Source organism: Clinocottus analis, unplaced genomic scaffold (genome assembly GCF_023055335.1).
Source record: "Clinocottus analis isolate CAN_PGR_092001 unplaced genomic scaffold, fCliAna1.0.p SCAF_1, whole genome shotgun sequence".
NCBI classification, from domain to species: Eukaryota; Metazoa; Chordata; class Actinopteri; order Perciformes; family Cottidae; genus Clinocottus; species Clinocottus analis.
Genome location: NW_027175820.1, coordinates 12,495,578 through 12,514,538, shown reverse-complemented (window position 1 = coordinate 12,514,538; position 18,961 = coordinate 12,495,578). Strand labels below are relative to the sequence as shown.

The window sequence follows — 18,961 nt, the reverse complement described above, 5'->3', positions numbered from 1 at the left end:
TCTTTCATGAGGCACTATGGCTTTGACTTTGGGTTTTGGTCGAAAACCAGCCCATACCAGGTCTTCAAGATCCAACTTGACCAAAACTGACAGGCACTGCCAAACTAGACATTAATCTATTACCTTTCCAAGAGCCTTCCATCAATGTCAAGAATTTGCACGATCATTGCCGGATTACAATTTGCACGAAAATACATCTTTTCTGACTTGCATATGCGTCTGGTGAACCAGAGCATGAATCAATCAGCCTCCCATGAGGAACTACGGGCAGCTATGGCCAAGGCTTAGGTGCGTGCGTGGGACAACACAGAGAGGAAACTTTTCTTTCAAAACATCTAAGTGCACAAAGTTTCCAATGACAGCTTCTCAGATGGTTCTGTATAACCGTCTCCCGGGTCAGGTGAGGGAACCTTTGGCCAAAAGCTCTTGTGCCTCCTGACTGTTACCTGACTGTACTCTGTCTCTTTCCCACTGAGCATTGTGTGTCTACATATAACACATGACAAGCATGAACACAGAAGAAAGCTTTTGTGAATTTGGAATAATACCAAACCTAACCCATATCTCATAATCAAGATCGTGTGTTGGGTCCAGTCACAGCAGAATTCCATCCATCCATCCATCTATCCATTTTCATTTGCTTATCCGGGGACGGGTCGCGGTGGCAGCAGGTTAAGCATGCCGACCCAGGCCTCCCGCTCACTCGCAACATTTTCCAGGTCATTCTGGGGAACTTTGTTCCCCTTAGTTATGACATCAAACTTATTATCATGCAGTGAGATCTATCCAGATGTACAGTAGATGAGATAATAGGGCAATGTCCATCCTAAATGCTGATGATCAGTTCCTGGAATTATTAAGCTAAGAAGATGACTAATATATAGATGATATCATACTGACCTATGAGTATCTATATGACTTCATTTTCTGGAAGCGTTTATCCTTTGAGTAACTGCAGAACATTTGCTAATGATTTGCTGCAGTTGTTTAGCACAGGAGGCTAAGGGTTCTTGTCATTAGGTCGATGTCTGTGAAACTCCACTAAACCGAGGTGTGGGCTTTTCCCTTTAGAGCGTCCAGTGAATGCAGACCAGCAGGAGCGGACCCTGCTCAAAGGCGTATTCAACGTCAGAAAGGGCAAGTCGCAGCTGCACAAGTGGGCAGAGCGGCAGGTCATCCTCTGCGGCACCTGTCTAATTGTGGCCTCCGTCAAAGACAGCCTGACTGGGAAGATGCACATCCTGCCCCTGGTGGGGGGAAAGGTGAGAGTTCAGTGTTTAGTGGTCAGATAACCTGTAGTGGTGATTACATTTCACTGTGCCTGGGTTGAACCCCCAATCCAGGCAGATTGTATATATTAGTGGTGCATAGGTCAGTCTTTTTATTATCTGCACCCACACGAGTCGGTATGAGAGCCAATTTGCAGCACCCCTGACCTACAAAAATATTAGTGTTAGTCAACGACCCGATCCCGACACAACCTGCAAATTGCTAACTGGAACTGGACTGAGGTCTGAGACAAGGACAGAGACGAGCGGATGCAGTGTTGCAATGTGTGTGTGTGTGTTTGAGAGAGAGACAGAGAGAAGGTGAACTATTGTACACACTGTTTCTGGAAATTATTGTTAACCTACTCACAATACTGCTTTGACACTTTTTGAACCACCTGACCTAACCTGTGATATTTCATAGTAAGCTTGTTATTATGATATGCCACCCATCATACAATGCTTTAAAATCTCTAAAAATCCCCAAAGCATGGCTCAGACAGGGATCTTCTCCCTCCCCTATTTCTTCTCACTTTGTAACAACTGTCAAAGAAGCGCAACATGAAATTATGATGTAAAAAAGATGCAGCTTACATTTCTGTGCTGATGTGATATCTATTGGTAAAGCTCAGTTGTGCCGTCACAATCCATCAGTTACGAAGTTGTCAACATTGTCCTCTCTCTCTCAAGCTCACACAGCTGAAGTGAACGAGTTGATCATTTAGCAAATCTAGTTAATACATCAAATAAAAAGATGAACAGTGACTGATATATACCTGGATATAACTAACTGAAGATTACTAAATGTTTTGATATTGTTTTAGCAATATTGCAATAATGAGTAATTATAATCATCGTTTTTCGTTTGTGTTTTCTCTCCCAGTGTTCCTCCTCATCGTATCTGTGTATTGTGTTTGTATTGAGGTGGAGGAGGTGAAGCGGAGGCAGCACTGTCTGATGTTCAGCTCAGCCGGATCACAGGCCCAGACATACTTTGTCAACTTTGACACACTCGCAGACTACCAGCGATGGCATCGGCAGGCATCAAAAGTAAGCAAGAGAAAAGGGGTGTGTGTTAACTGTGTGTGCAGGACACAATATGTGTTAGTTTCCTGTTAGTCCCACTGGGGTACGCTTAAATCTAAGATGTTGGGAGTCCCAACATCTTAGATTTAAGCGTTGAGTCATCCAATCAGAAACTACCTCTCCAAGTGCGTTTGATTGGCTCTACAGAGGCAGACTCTATTGATTGAACAGTATACCTCTAGTCGCATAGTTTATCTTTTGTTTTTACTTCCATCAGAGGGAACTTCTATTGAGTTTGTTCTACATAGGCAGTCAATCTTTTTTTATAGCAGTCAATGTGGATTAAAGGATGCTAAATGACCCAAACACATTTTTGTATTTATGTTATATACTGTGTCTTTCAGAGAAGGTCTCCACATCTGTTCTCTAATATTCTAATTAATGGCTATTGTACCGCAGCTCCTTCCTGGAGCCGAACAGCTTCTGTAAAAGCCTCCACTGAGGCAGAGCCAGCATACAATTCGCCATGGAAAGAAAAAGCCAACAGAAAAAAGAAAGAAAATCCAATTAGTTGCAAATTCATGCTAAGTCCAGGATCTCTCTCTACCATGGTGGTATGCATTACTGGGTTAGAAAAAGCTGTTAGTGCACTGTATTTAACCTGAGACTTAAACGAAAGGTTTCTATAGAGATTAGGGATACAGATACATTACAGAGCAGCATATCCCAAAATAATTATGTTTGCATTTCTATATATAATTTGTGTGATAGTATATTCATAGGAAGTCATAATATATTAAATGATTTGTAGATTAGTAACATTTTCAAACATATGATCTACCGTACAGCTAATTAGCATTTGAGGCAGTGTGTTACAATTGAGAGAAAATCTACATTTTAATATACTCTTAACAAAATGTTTGTGATGATGACAGTCAATAAGACAAAGTGATTTATAATGGCCATGTAAACGTGTCATTTATAGTCTTATGTAATTATGCGTTAAATGCTATTATATTAAATGTGTCCTCTTTAGCTGACACAGGCTTTACATTTGGTGGAGTGTTTTGTAGCCCCGACTTTAAATCACCAATACGTGTGAAGTTAATTCACCTTCTACAGTTTAAAAAATAAGTAGGCTTTTCAGAGGAGGCTCAACTACACCAGCCTGGCTCTGTCACTGGCATGATGAGATGTGTTACAGCTAAGGACTGGAGATGTCAATCAAGTGCTCCTTGACTGGACTGGATATTCCTGAGATAATGACAGAAGCAGGCAGGTGACCTGTTTTGAGCTGTGATGTAAACATATTTTCAGGATTTTTGATATTATGTTTTTAAGCTGAGATGACATCCGTTATCAAACAAGAACTCTCAGAAATATGTTTAGCTGTGGTCAGCTGTGCTAGTTGGACAAGTTTGTTTGTCACACAAAAGCAGAGAATCCTTGTTTCTCAGTTTAGAAGAAAATGATCTGATTGCATATGTGAATTTATTCCCTTCCCAAACAGCTGTCTCCTTTCTCCCTCTTCTTTCCTTGACTTATTTATCAATCACTTAGCTTCACAATGTTTCATTACTTTGCAAATCATCTAAAACATAAAAACTGTTTTATTCTCTTTTTACCCCTCTTTCATTCCTCTCTGTCAATGTGTGTCCATCCTTCGACTCTCACATCATTACTCTTTGAAAGAGGAGTTGTTGTTTTTGAACGTGGTTGGTAGATGAGTAGTTTTCTAGTCGCAGTTTTGCCTTTGTCATTTCTAAAAGCGGTGACGTGATGTCACGCTCTGCTGAGCAGCAGTTCCATTTTCTGGGTTGCTGCACAGTGTGCAGCCCTGTAGTTAATGGAGGAGTCTGGCATCAGACTGCACTGGACGAGCACTGCTGGGTCGCCTACAATGATAGCTGGCTGGAAGAAAATGTGAGACAACGCTGTATAACTGCACTGTAAAACTAGTGACTGTAGACAGAGATTTGAACTATGCTAAAATAAGGACAAAACCACAACACATGTAGATGCATTCAAACACTACTTGATACTCACACACATTTGTTTTGCTACTTGTGTGGACATTGTGTGTCTTTTTTTCATTTTTTGGGGCAACTACTCAACCAAAACGATTTAACAACACACCTTTAATTACAGTTTTCAAAAAGACCATGAAGTCGACCCAATACCTGTCTCAAACAGTTTCAGCAAAGACTAAATGTTATGACCTTCATAAAGGTAGGATTTATCAAAGGACTGTTGTGGGTGGTTTGTTTTAGATTGGTGTACTAAACTGGCTGCTCAGTGTACTTTATTACTCCACATGTTGTCTAAGGTATGACTGTAACTGCTTTATATTAAGAAGTGATTATATTTCTCTCTTAATTCATGATGACTGTGTTTCTCTGGAGGATAAAGTTCACTGACCTGGAAACTGGGGCATTTTCTGTTTGAAGTCATGTCTTGGCCAGACAGCTGGCTGCTTGCATAATCTGAGGCGAATGTAGTTGCTTCCGCTGTCCATTGTCCCAGCTCATCTAAGGTAAAATCTGTTTAAATGGAGCCTGCTGTCTGGTGTATTTGGAGTTGGAGTTCCCCACAAGGTGTGAGGTGTTCGGGTGGTCGCCCCCTGATTGTATGGATCAAATGCTCTTAGGATTGCAAGGCTGCAAGAAGAACATTTGTTTTATTGTCTTGATATAATGAAGCTCGGGAAAATACTAGTTTTCTGGATTTGGTTGGTGCTGAAGGGAAAGTCACTAAAATGTTGTCCAATATCTAAAGCCATCAGTATCATAAGAGGGTAACGAACAAGTTAAACAGCTACTTGTTGTGATATGGAAGATGCAATCTCCGCACCCGTCGGCTATTGGTCTGATGACAGATAAGGCTCTTGGGACAAGGGGCTTATCTTTATGGGGTTCTGGTGTAGCCATCAGGTATCCGGGCCAAGAATTCCTTTTGTGTGCGTTGCTCATTGTTAACAGTTCAATTTGAGGTACAAGACTGAAGTTGGAGTTGAGAGACGATGTGTACAACCAGCTTGTTTCACAAGTAACTAATTTTAGACCAATGAATAGCGAAAATACGTCAGACAAAAGCAGCTGGGTTCCAAGATTGCATTTCGGTCAATACGATCTGCCACTTTTGCTCTCCACACGAACTATTTACCTGCATTCAACCAAATGCGATTAATCAATGCTACAAACTCTCTTTGAGAAAACATCATGTACCCAGCAGATGTAGAGACCTCATAGCTGATTATTACAGCAATTTCAGGATGAGGGTCTTTTCAGGAGCAATAACATCCAGTTGGCACAAGGTGGAGATCGGTATAATCACAGGATGTACTATCTCTGTGACATCGAGGGTGAGAGAAAGAGGAGAGCCATCCGCAGCACCACCGATGCGGCAGAGAGAGCCTCGAGATGGTTGTGGCTCAAAAGAGTGGAGCCATGGAGTCATGGTAGCAAACTAGCCATCTGGACACAAGCTGGGGTCTGATCAGCCCCGGCTGGGTCACCTGGAGGAGGGCGTATGATGTTTAAAGACCCAAAACGTCCAGTGATTCCAGAAACATCACTGAAGATGTGTCCAGATTAGGCATCTGTAGATGTATGTACACAGAAAACAGAAAACAGAACGCTTTCGTTACCAAAATCTTGTCTCATTGCATGGAGATAATGGAAGATGATATGTCAAACACAAAATAGTAATACTCTCCAAGCACTTAAAGTTTCCTTTATGAACTGTGTGTATGTGTTTTTTGTGTGTGTGTGTGTGTGTAGGTGGTGTCTCAGACAGTCAGCCTGGTGGATCTGTCGTGCTACAGTCTGGAAGTAGTGCCTGAATATCTCTTTTACAGTCAGGATATCACCCACCTTAACTTGAGACACAACTTCATGAGCCTTCAGGGGCCAGGAGGCCTGCTCAACCTCCCCAGGTAATCACACATTTTTAACCTGAGTAGTTTCATACAAACACTGATGGAGACCATTTTTAGCCTGGGTCATGGAATTGCAGCTGAATGTGTCTGCATTGCAGAATATATTTCTGCCCTATTGAAAATCTCTACGGCATTTTTTTGTGCCATTCTGTAGTCAATCCTGCGCTCCGGTATCAGTTAATTTACTATGTTTCATAGTTTATTTTCTTTGAGCACAGGAGATAATACTTATGACAAATACAGTGATCTAAATCAAGTGCACAATATGTGCATTTAATTTATTTTTGTGCACCTCTTGCTGCCGCATCCTCTTGTTTGTTTATTTAGAAAGAGGATGCATGGAGAAAAGCATTGACTCACGATAGCCAGCCACCACTACCACTCACAGCACCTTGGGGAACAATAGGAAGGGGGAGTTAATATGGAAGATCTGGCATGGCACCGCCTCATTCATCAAAGCCCAGTCTTCTTGACATGTGTTGCAATGTTAACACACATACACATCAGAAGAGATGCTTAGGGTGTATTTATATTTGAAACAACCAGCTGATTTTATAGGCGGTGGCAGTATATTATGAATGAGCCAACACACATTTCAAACTAGTTGGCTGTTTAAGATTTGGCTAAATGTAGCAGACATTGTATGGTTAATCTAGATTTGGTAATATCATACACAGTATTACTAATGCTGTGTATTACTAATGGCGGGATTTGAATACCCTTTTCAATGTGAACACTGGCCCATTTTGCCTAACGAGACACTGACTGATTTTTTTCCAGTTACTTCCAAAGCTGTCTTAATAACATCTTGCAAGCCAGAAGAACAAATAACAGCACAAAACTCCCACAGTGAGCTTTAGGGGAATGACTCTACTGTTTCTAATTTCCACAGTGTTCATCCTGGATGTTAAGCTCCAGCTGCTAGTTAGTTAGTTGTTAGTTAGTTCCACCAAATATATCTTCTTTTCATTCACATTTCCTGTCAACTGCATTCACCTGAGGCATAACATAGCTCTGCAAAAAATACTCAGGTCAATCGACCTGAGTAGCAGGCAAGCCAGCATGCAGTTCCCAGAGCTACCTACTCTCACGGTTTCGCCGTGTGACACACGCTTTTTCATGTTTCCACACGCTCACACGCCACACAACCAATATCTCACGGCAAAAAAAAAGTCTGAGGTGCGTTGGTTCCTTTTCAAACTCCCCGACGATAGATGGCGCTAAGGAGCGCATCTGTAAACCTATTTGCTGCATAAGCATCTTATTTACGCCAAACAGACACAGTGACGGGAGAAACAAAGGAGGATCAGAGAGACTAAGGTATTGGGGCTCTCAATTGTCACGCATTAAGCGTGACTGTCACTCATTTCGGTCTTAAGTCACGCCCTGTTCACAGCCCTGTTCACAGCTGTTCGGCGGTGCATATTTCTCGTCGTCGTCGCCGCCCCACTGTAATTTCCCAGCGCTAAATGTGTCTCCACCCAGTCTGACATCACTTTACGATGTTGGTGTTCTGTTCCAACACATCCGTACAAATTAACTGGTCAAACGTCACAATGAATGTGGCAAGCAAGGTCCTCCATGCTGTTTTCTCTTTCTTTAGGTTTTCTCAGCTGAAGAGCCTGAACTTGTCTCACAACCGTCTGGGTGTGTTCCCTGAATGTGTGTGTGAGATCCTCACCATGACTGAACTCAACCTCTCCTGCAATAGTCTCCACACAGTCCCTGTGCAGATTGGCAACCTTCAGAGGTGTGACACACACCTACATACATACATTGCAGTACATTATTAGTTAGGAAATGCCTGAACAAACAGAACAAACAAAATTATATTTGAAATGCTTGGTGTAATTACAGGTGTATTTTAGGGAAAATTACATATTTGTAGATCAATCATTTGTAGAATCAACAATGAAAACAAATTAACAAAACAGTAAACACAATGTGTTGCCCTCGATAGTGTGGTAGCATCAATTTTCAATCAGACATATTACATAATTTATCATTAGATTATTCATTCTCTGTAATATCATGTGTTCTATTGTTCATCTGTTTTATGATCTGTCAAAAGTTATGGTTTATTCTCATAAAATCTGGATTGAGGTTTTAATGGTTTCATTGAATTGCATTACATTAAAGTATATTATTATGCAATTAGATTAAGTCAAGAAAGATGAACCCGGCAGTTTTCATCCGGTCTGCCTGCTTTAATGCCGAATGCAGCTCAGTGAACGATGGCTATTTAACGCGCGCAGATATGGCAACTATGCTTTAAAGTAAAACACAACTGTTGTCTCCTCCATCTTAAAGCCTGCAGACGCTGTCTTTGGATGGAAACTATCTTAGCTCTCTACCTGAAGATCTGGGTGGCCTGTCCCAGCTCAACAGCCTGGGGCTGTCCTTTAACAACTTCTCGCACATCCCTGCTGTGCTCGAGAGGCTGAGTGCAGTGGACAAGCTGGCCATGGCTGGGAACAGAGTGGAGAGCCTGGAGTTGTGTACTCTGGCCAGAATGAGCCACCTGAAAAACATCGACCTCCGGTAAGAGGCCAGCCAGAGGATAAACAGCTCTCAGCCTCTGCACTTCCTTAGTCTCTTTCAACTCTTCTTTCACTGTTCGAGGGCCCCCAAACACAATCGATTTAGTGAATATGAGTTGTTCTTACTTTTCTTATTTATCCTTTGGCATAGGCAGTAAGATAAATACCACAAACACTCGTACAAACCTTTTTTACTAAACATCTATTTTAAGATTCTAGGTTTGCAGAACACAAATGTGCCTCGATAGACACACAAGCACAAGCAGCACAGGAACAGTCGGTGGCTAAGTATCTTGCTCAATGAGATCTCTGTGGTGGGGAATGTAAAAGCTCCACGCATTGACTTTCCTTTAGGTCTGAGGTTCAAACCAGCAACCACTGCTCCTCCCACAGTTAGCAAAACAAATCTAACTTGGGAGTTAAATTGCAGTTTGTCAATGGCAGAATATATTTAATATATAGTAAGTCGGCAGTCTGGCAGCTTTCATGAAAGAGGAATTGTTATTAATAGAATGGATGGGGTCATGGAGAGCCTGGATCTCAGCACAGATCCTTACCTATGAACTATTTGTTGCCCACTTGCTTTTAATGGCATGGTTGCTCAATATGCAGAGACAAGTCTGACAAAAAAAGTTAATAGAAGTTGTCCCTCAGTGAAAAGGGAGAGATGTCCTCCAACAAATATTATATATTGGATGCCAATGCTAAACTTGAGGGATTCATATGCCCAAAATAGGTTTGATCTATCATTTTCAATTAACATTGCTTGACCTCAAAGATATAAAATATTGCTCTATTATTCTGGCAAAGAGTAAACGCTACAGTCAGTGACATATTCCAGACAGAAACATTTTGAGGACACATGTTTACTACTATTATTCATTCTCATAAATTCCTCAATGGCTGTGACATCCTCCCAGTAATATATACTGATGATCTCTTACTGTAAACTAGAATTGCCACTATAGGAATATTTGGAAAATTAGTGAGCACATTTTGCAACAACTCCTTGGTACTATTTTAATTTAAGAAAGTATGACAGTATTTCAGAGTTTATTAAGTGTTTCATTTAATCTAATACTTTCTCCTCTGCTCCAATAGGAATAACCAGTGATCTTTCATCTTTTGTGCTCCTCCCTAAATGCAGATTGAATAGGCTGCATTGGGTGAAAAGTGAGAGTCTGGAAGCAGTGAGCCAGGTGACCCAGCTGGATTTACGGGACAATTGCTTAGACTCACTAGACCTGAGCTCAGTCTGCAACCTGGAGACTCTGCACTGCCAGCGCAACCAGCTGGGTACACTCACACTCAGCGGTTTCACACTGCGCATGCTTCATGCCAGCAGCAACCGTGAGTCAAACGGAGCGTCAACTAGCTGCTATTATTGCCTCTCTCTTCTGTTTGTATGTTCAAGCCCTTCTCCCTTGTGATGCATTCATCTTATAAACACATATGAACGGGCCAGATGTTTAGCTGCTGATTGCTGCTTTTATCTGCCCACAGGCCTTTCAACAGTCAACATCTATCCAGTCCCTAACCAGCTGACTTACATGGACCTATCACAGTGAGTTCTGGCTGGGAAGAAAAAATAAGCAGAAACTCTGATGTCTAAAAATAGTAATTTTACCTTCACGCTCATTACACTGTCATTGTGCAAAGTGCTAAATTTAGGTAAATTCATTTGTCCCTCGCAATAACGCGGTTCACCTTTCGCGGATTAAAAAAAATATATATATATATTCTTTACGGCAACAGTATGAACGCGCATCGTGTTCTGCGCCCTGATTAGCTAAGGGACTGTACTGTACACTATTGTCAATAGATCTTCTCCGTGCAGTGTCTCCTGTACAGGACAGAATACGTTCGGTGCAGAATACGTTCGGCTAAAAAGACAGTGGAGCGGCGCCAGGACAAAGAGGCATGGTCAGAGGACCTCGTAGATTGGTCATTAAAATGAAATTTGTTAAACATGTTTGGGCTTATTTTTTAAAATTCATGAAAGTTTGAACTTTGAGAGTGTTTAAATAAGAGAGAAATGTGAGAAAATGTTAATGCCTGTCTGAGAAAAGTGTATAAAAGTGTGTGGTTAGGGGTTTTACGGCCTTGAAACATGTATAATAATTGTAAAAAATAAAGCTGACTACTTTGCGGATTCGTCTATTGCGGGTTATTTTTGGAACGTATCTCCCGCGATAAACGAGGGACCCCTGTACATCATTGGATAATTAATGCCTAACAAAATATATTATATGTACGGATTTTCTGTGGAATCTACCCGGTGAAGCTTTTATGTATGTAAGGCAAAGATGCGAAACAAATGCAACAAGTCCCAAAAAACGTCCTTTTTAATGCTAGTTTGATGCTGTGTCGATACTTGTCTGCCTTTTAGGCCACATCAGTCAAAGATTTGAAAATTTGAGAAAGAAACATACCATACATGGCTGTGTGTAGGCCTGAGTATGCATAGTAAGCTTCATGGCATGTCAGGGGTTAAATATGCTATCTTGTGCTTTTGAACCACCTAAGAAACATTTGCTTTACTAGTCAACCTCAAGTACTGACTGCAGTCACTCATTGTTTTTATCAAAATGCAGATAGCGATCATTTGCATGCTTAAATATCCCTGGAGGATATTAAGTTGACCTCATGTTTATCACAGTTTCAAAATTGTTTACTTATCTGTGCTAGTAAAAGCAAAATGCCAACTCTGCTCAGTTTGAGTGTTTGTGTGTATCTTTCTATGTGCGTGATTGTGTGTGTGTTGAGACAGGAACCTTTTGGAGTACCTTCCAGACTGGGTGTGTGACTGCAGAAAAATTGAGATGCTGGATGTCACGCACAACCTCCTGTCTGAGCTTCCTTCCAGGTTACCGACTTCTGTCACTAATCCTCAACCTTTTATGTATGCTGAAACCTTATCTTTAAAGTTGCAGATTTTGAATGTATTCAACCTCAACCTATCGTTTTCTGAATTGGTTTTACACATGGTCATACTTTTTAACTGCTCAATCTTCTGCTTTTCATTTTGTCCATAATTAGTATTTGTTATGGTAATAAGACCATTTAAAGGCCCAGGCACAAATGAGAGCTGGTATAAGGGTCTTTATGTCAGACAATATCTGTGCCTTTTGGTTGCAACTGTGAAATATGGCCTTCCTTAAGTGCTCACCAATTGTTCGCCACGAATATTCAACACAGGCCTTTGCATTTGAATGAGACTTCAAAAAAAGCTTTTGCAAATTAGATAATATTCCTTTATCTACTTTACCCATCCATGACTTCTGCAAGGTTTCAGGAGAGAATAAGAAGCCTCAGAGCTCGTCTGTTTCGGCAGCCAAATCGAATAGGTCATTTGTGGATTAGTCAGCAGCCAGTAGTAACGTCTGCACTGTGAGACAATGGTCTTTAGTTGGTTGCTTTTTTTTTGTTAGTCTGTTCTTTTTCACTTGTTCTAATCTCTAATGTCTCTTCTGGTCTCCAACAGACTGCTCAACAGCTTGAGTTTGAGAAAGCTGCTGGCGGGGAACAACTGTTTGCGGAGAGTGCCTGACCTACTTGACCACATCCCTCTGGAAGCCCTAGACCTCCAGCACAACAAGCTAGCCGAGCTCCCTGAGAGTCTGTTTTACAAGGCCTTAAAGTGAATCTCCCTACCCGCTTAATTCTACAGCTCTTTCTGGTTGCTAAATTATGTCTTCAAGAATGTTTATGTTATTAGTTGAGTCTTTTAGCAGCTGGTTCTTCAGCTTTGAAAAATGTTTACCTCCAGTGTGATCACTGTTTGTTTGAGGTTGTCAGTTTTTGTATCACAGCTCATTGCTTTGGGAATGAAGTAAAGAAAGTATGTTGGGATTGTGGTGAAAATCAATGGAACGTTCCTAAACGTCACTGTAGCTTAATAGGCCTTCCTATTTCCAGTAGGGTAAATCATTTAACACCCATTAGCAGTTCAAATGCTCTCATGTACTTTACTGTCTCTAATACTGAGACGTAATGCCAGTGACTGCTTGTGATGGATGGGTTTCATGATATGTTGTCGTAGAACTGCACAGCTTACAAGGGAAAGCGGTTACACTAAGGACGGATGGAAACAACATATAGCTATAGAAACTAGGTTGATAAGTAACACTTGCACAAGGCCACTGAGGTGTCAGCAGTCTTGTAATGTTTGTGGGCTGCAGAGTTATCATTCCTTTTGAATAATGTCTAACTCTGAATTAAAACAAACAGCGTGACAAGGTTCACTCCCTCATGTTGCCCGAAGGTTTTATGACTGTTCAGTCTGTTATATGTTCAGACTTAACAGCATCTATTACATGAGAAAAAAGTGTAGCTTAAATTACTGTCCCTTCACTTGGTGCAGGTTCAACAGTATGGTAATCAATGCTTGCAAAATTTACGGTTTGTGTTTAGTAATCTCTTTGGTACAATGAGAATTGTTTCGAAAACTTGTTCAATAATCAATACATGACTAAATACTGGCAAAGCACAAAACATCCGCTTGCTTTCCATATTCCTGAAAATAATAAGACAATGTTGAGTTGAATGGCGGTTGTCTTTGTTGCATTGCCGCAATCTGCAGGACTGTGCCTTGCATCATCTATTTATTTTCATTATCTGCAATGCCATGGCATGCGTGAAAAGGTTCAAGACAAAATTGTTTCTGAATGTAGTACATGTGTGAATAGTGAAAATCAATAGAGAGGCCTGAAAGGTTATACCGGTAATTTACCAGAAACTATGTGTGAAGGAGGCTCTTAAACCTTAACCGATGCTTCTACCTAGGCATCTCAAAGCTCATGACCTTTTCCAAATGCACTATAATTAGATAGGACTGGCTGGATAAAATACTCAGAGGCAAACCTGGCTGTGAAATAATGTTTATGTGTCTTCTCTCACAGCCTAAAATACTTAAATGTGTCAGCCAATGCCCTGGAAAGTATTCCTCCCAGCAGCCCATCTGAGGAGAGCCTCAGTACACTCCAGGAGCTCTACCTGACCGCCAACAACCTGAATGAGAACTGCGGTGCTCTGTTGGTTGGACATCAGAACCTGCGTGTCCTTCACATTGCTTACAACCAGTTGCTCTCCTTCCCTGCCAGGTGTGTTACCTTGACTTTCATGTCAATCAGTGTAAATGATCATTTGTGTTCTACTTGTTTAGCTCACTGTGTGTGTCTGTGTGTCTTCAGTAAACTGAGTAAGCTGGAACTGCTGGAGGAGCTAAATCTAAGTGGCAACAAATTAAAGGCTATCCCCTCCACTGTGTCTAGCTGTAAGAGACTGCATACCCTCATAGCACACTCCAACCACATTACTGTCTTCCCAGAGATCCTCAACCTGCCTGAGATCAAGGTCAGACTTACTCTGGTTTTATTTGCCTGACCAGTGTATTATTGTGTTCAGCCTGTGTCAGCTCCTGGTGTTTTGTATGTTTGTAGCTTGTAGATCTAAGCTGTAATGAGCTGACTGAGATCCAGCTGCCCGACTCGCTGCCTTCCACTCTACAAGAGTTGGACCTGACAGGCAACAGCAGCCTGATGCTGGAACATAAAACCCTCAACCTTTTCAGGTAAGTAATAAAACCCAGACTAATTCATTGTTATATGTGAAGCATACAAAATACACCAAAAAAATATAGCTGTGTGAGGAAATGCTGCATATATACCTTCTACAATTCCATCTAGTATATTTCTTCTTTTTTAGTCACATCACCACCCTGAAATTAGACCAGAAATCCTCCACAACAGCGGGAGACTCACAGAGTACCTCCACCCCATGGAACCACGGTTACTCTGAAATGAGTGGCCAAAGGAATAAGTGAGTACTGCTTTGTTTTTGTTTTTTTCTGTTTGTTTGCAAAAGGGCATCATTTTCTGTAGCTGCAGACATTATCTATTTTAATTGTAATTTGCAAGTAAGTAAAACGACTACGAAATTACTTATCAACTAATCTGTCAACAAATCTGTTTTGAACTAAGTGAGACACTCAATTAATAGTATTAACCTGTGTTTTTTCCCCACTATTGTCATCTTTTTTGTTTTATTGCTGCCTCTGTTGTTTGTCTTTACCATGTACAGTGCCTTGAGTACCTTTTTTAAAGAGCTATACAAATATAATGTATTATTATTATTATTATTAATAATAATAATAATAATATTAATTATTGATTCAGTTAAGTGGCCAACTTGTGTCACGTTTAAAATCTCTCTTTGGTGTATTGGGTATACTGTATATCTGTCTTTTTGGATCTTGATGTACAATCACAGAGCCAAGTCTACCAAGGAGTTAATATCTGAATCATTGGCATATAAAGAGTAACTGGTGCAGTAGGCCTGAATGATTCATTGGATTTAATATCTGTAACAAAGTTAAGTGCATCAGTGTTGAGAGCCCAGTATGCCTGGCTGCTCCTCCAGGGTCATGGCCACCCCAGAGACTCACACAGCAGTGTCTTTTATCAGCTGTCACCCCTTGACCTGGAGCTGCAGCATTGCATGCTGAAGTGTATATTTGGTTTACCTCTGTATGGGAGGTGCTGATTCATATGTTTTTTTTAATGTGAATCTATTGTTTGGGATAGGTTGTGTGTGTCTGTAATGGCTGTAGACCGGTTTGGAGACGGTGTGGAAGCGTGTTATGGCATCTTTGACGGAGACCGCAATGAGGAAGTACCTCGGCTGCTGCAGTGCACCATGGGAGATGTGCTATGCGAGGAACTGCAGCACTCCAGTATTGACAATGTATATATGTGCAACACTTTCCTTACCTCACACAGGTAAGACAGATTTAATTTTGGAAAAATATACAATTGCATTCTTACTGCACTTTTGTAGACTGACACAAGTGAATTTATGAGTTTGTCAGCAGCGTTGTTTGTTTTTGTATTGGACAGGAAACTAGGAATGGCTGGCCAGAAACTGGGTGCTTCTGCTTTGCTGTGTTATATTCACCGTGAGCCTTCAGATCCAGGAGGCTACTTTAGCCTCACTGTGGCCAATGTGGGCACCTGCCAGGCAGTTTTGTGTCGGGATGGCCGACCTGTACCTCTTTCTAAGGTGTATAGCTTGGAGAATTGCACTGAGGAGATGGAGAGAGTTAAACTCAGTAAAGCCATTATTACCGAGGTAAGGCACAGCTTCTAAGTATGATGGGTTTCTGTTTTTACACTAGAGCCATTATGTGAAACTTCCGATATTGTGTGTGCTGCTTCATATTCAGAGGTTTATATTTTATAAAGCTATAAACGCATCTACCATTCTAATGGCTCCTCTGTATTACAGGATAACAAAGTGAGTGGAGTGACATGCTGCTCTCGCCTGCTGGGCTGCTCTTATCTGTCTCCTTGGGTGATTCCAAAGCCCTGGGTGCACACTGAGCCGCTCTGTACCCAGGATGAGTTCTTGATCCTGGGGAATCGAGCGCTGTTTGAACGTGTCTCCTACCAGGAGGCCGTATGCACTGTGCAGGCTGTGCGTGATCCTCGTGCTGCTGCTAAGAAGCTGTGTTCACTCGCTCAGAGTTATGGTAGCAAGGACAACATTGAGGCTGCAGTGGTATCCCTGCATATTGGTGAGGACAGCTGCACCTGTGAGGCACCTGTCTCCTCCACTGAACCCCGGGGACCCCCTCCCGTCACTGTGCCTGTGACTGTAACCCCAGGCTCCAGTGACCCAGCCCCCCTGTCATCCAGCAACGGTCTTGTCTCTGAGTTCAACAGTGAGACATCAGCCTCAGAGGTGGGCAGCGAGGCGGGGTCCACCGCTTCAGATGAGCACCCATCCTCTGGCCCTGCATCCCGCCCGGAGAGACGCTGTAGCCTACACCCTGCTACTACACTGTGTGGGATCATGGTGCCAGGCCCAGTTGGGGCAGGAACCCACCTCGGCCTATTCCAGCGGCAGCCCTCCTGCGCTACATTCTCAAGCAACCACTCTGACAACGGCTTGGACAGTGATGATGAAGCGCCACTTGAGGGTGTTATCTCCAATGGCAGCAAGTTGGAAGTGGAGGTTGACATTCACTGCTGTGCTTTCCAACTGCGGCCAGGGGGCCCTGAGAGCCCCAAAGACTTGGACGTTGAAAAGCAAGGCTCTGACTATCCTAATGGCAAAATGCGAAGACAGAACAGCGTGGTGGTTTCTGCTACGAACGGCTGCCTTCTGGCTGTGTGTGGGAGAGAGATTGCAGACCTCAAAAAGTCTCCTTCCACATCCAGCCTGTTTGGGAAGAAACTGTCCAATGGCTCTGTGGTGGCCCCAGAGGACAGTCATAATCTCATTGAAGTGGCCCTGGAGGCTCCGAAGAAGAAATCTGGCTACTTCAATGCCCCAGCACAGCAGGACCCTGAGGACCAGCTCATTGTGCCTCCTAGTCTGGAGCAGGAAGTCAGGGAGCAGCTCAGAGGCCAGAGCCCTCTAGTCTCAGGCCCCCCCTTACCCTCCATACCTCCTTCCTTAAAAGACCCTGTGTGGGATCATCCACACCCACCTGCATTTGCCTCCAACTTGGTCCCCGGTCCAGGGCCGGTCCCCATCCTACAGCACGAAGTCTACGATACCGCCCTCTAGAAAGGGGATGGGGGGAGGGGGGTGGGCAGGGGCAGAACAGCGTCATATGGATCAGATTTTGCAATTGTGCCATTCCAGGGAAGAAGTGGAGATCTTCTCATACTTGGGGGATATTCCAATTCAAGTTGCCATTCAAATCTTTGGTGAAGACAAGACAGACATGTGGGACCTTGATAGGCACATTTTTGTGCACAGTCTAAGTATTGAAGAAAAAAGGAGCGACCAAAATCCTAGTTCATAAAAGGACGTTGTGAAAAGGATGACAGGCTATCGTAGACCAAAACAAGCCTAATTTGAGATGGGATATCTCATGTGTTAAAGCATGTCAGCAACATTTCCCTTTACTTGGAAAGCAAGCAATCTAGAGGGTGTGAACGAGAGACTGTGTTCAGTGAGGTCAAACATGCTCTCCATGGGCTCTGTGGTCCTGAACAGAAGCCCTGTGACTGAAACTTGAAAAAGTGCCTACTGCAGACGACTCAGCCTAGAGCTCCTCCACATCCAGGCTGTGTTTGGGGATGTGAGCTTGTTAGTTAATTTTGGAGGAGGCACAGTGTCTCCAGGAGACCCGCACTGGCACAACTTCTGTTCTTCTCTTCTTTCTGTGGCTCATTAAAGAAATCAGACAGTATAAATGCTTGGATGGCACATTGGACTCGAAGATGTGCCACAGCCAGAAATGTTATGGTTGGGTTTTATTTTTAACATTCCCACACAATATGTATAGAATTGTCTATATAGGATTAATTCTACACAATATAGTACACACTCACAAACAGCAGCTAACTGTCGTGGTGTGCTTGAGCTGCCTGCAGCAAGATGGAAAAGTATCGCTATTTAGAACAACGCATTTTGAATATCAAAGTCATTCTATTGTGCGGATGTGTTGTCCAGTTCAAAATCTCTCATGACAGTATTATCTGTGACCCTGCATGATCAAATGGTCATCTTAAAAAGTGCAGAAAGGAATACAAGTTGCATTTCAATTAGTTAGTTTTATGGTCACAGATTAGAGGAAGATATTTTGGATATAATTTGTCATTCACTACATCTCACAAAGTTTGAACCACAGTTCTACAAGTAAGCGCAAATATTGGGGACAAAGAACACATTCCCTTTTTCATATTCACAGTGCATATACGCCATTGCCTGATCAGGGTTCTATGTGAAGAGTTCAGGTCACACAGTAGATATTAAAAAAATTGATCAGTGCAGCAACAGTATCTGTGCAATGAGAACGCACCGGTTCAGTCAGTAAATAATGCATTAAGTCACATATAATAGGTAATATCATCCATTCCTAATTGTTTCCCTTTTTTAATATACATATTTTTTTAGATTAATCATATTTATCTCAGCTGAAAGTAAAAAAAAAAAAGAAGACATTATTTATTTGAATAATCAGGTAAATATTATGGAGCCCTGGAAACCTCAGTTCGCCCGTTCCTGAACCGCCCCACCTTGTGCCAAAAGAGGAAGCAGCTCTGCCGGGGCTGCTTTGGTTATACGAAGGCCAAAGTCGGGTAATTGCTCATGTCAGTGATTACTTCATTACATGTATATTTTTGGTTGCCACTCCAAGTCGGTAGTGGTGCCGTTCTGGCATTCCACAGCTATTG

General features: G+C 42.2%; 1 protein-coding gene across 4 annotated transcripts in view; it reads left to right on the top strand.

Moving 5' to 3' along the window:
- Window positions 1–18,027, top strand: part of phlpp2 (PH domain and leucine rich repeat protein phosphatase 2) — a 32,635-nt gene extending 14,608 nt beyond the window's left edge. For all 4 annotated transcript variants that reach the window (XM_068572104.1, XM_068572283.1, XM_068572011.1 and 1 more), the window contains exons 5-20: window positions 1,072–1,262; window positions 2,193–2,318; window positions 6,074–6,228; window positions 7,835–7,981; window positions 8,542–8,772; window positions 9,919–10,121; window positions 10,275–10,335; window positions 11,542–11,637; window positions 12,256–12,411; window positions 13,673–13,873; window positions 13,964–14,126; window positions 14,213–14,343; window positions 14,478–14,591; window positions 15,356–15,550; window positions 15,668–15,899; window positions 16,056–18,027. In XM_068572104.1, coding sequence (XP_068428205.1) covers window positions 1,072–1,262; window positions 2,193–2,318; window positions 6,074–6,228; window positions 7,835–7,981; window positions 8,542–8,772; window positions 9,919–10,121; window positions 10,275–10,335; window positions 11,542–11,637; window positions 12,256–12,411; window positions 13,673–13,873; window positions 13,964–14,126; window positions 14,213–14,343; window positions 14,478–14,591; window positions 15,356–15,550; window positions 15,668–15,899; window positions 16,056–17,342 — 3,689 coding nt within the window. In that variant the 3' untranslated portion in view covers window positions 17,343–18,027. The remainder of the gene's footprint in view (window positions 1–1,071; window positions 1,263–2,192; window positions 2,319–6,073; window positions 6,229–7,834; window positions 7,982–8,541; window positions 8,773–9,918; window positions 10,122–10,274; window positions 10,336–11,541; window positions 11,638–12,255; window positions 12,412–13,672; window positions 13,874–13,963; window positions 14,127–14,212; window positions 14,344–14,477; window positions 14,592–15,355; window positions 15,551–15,667; window positions 15,900–16,055) is intronic.
- Window positions 18,028–18,961: the final 934 nt, after the last annotated feature.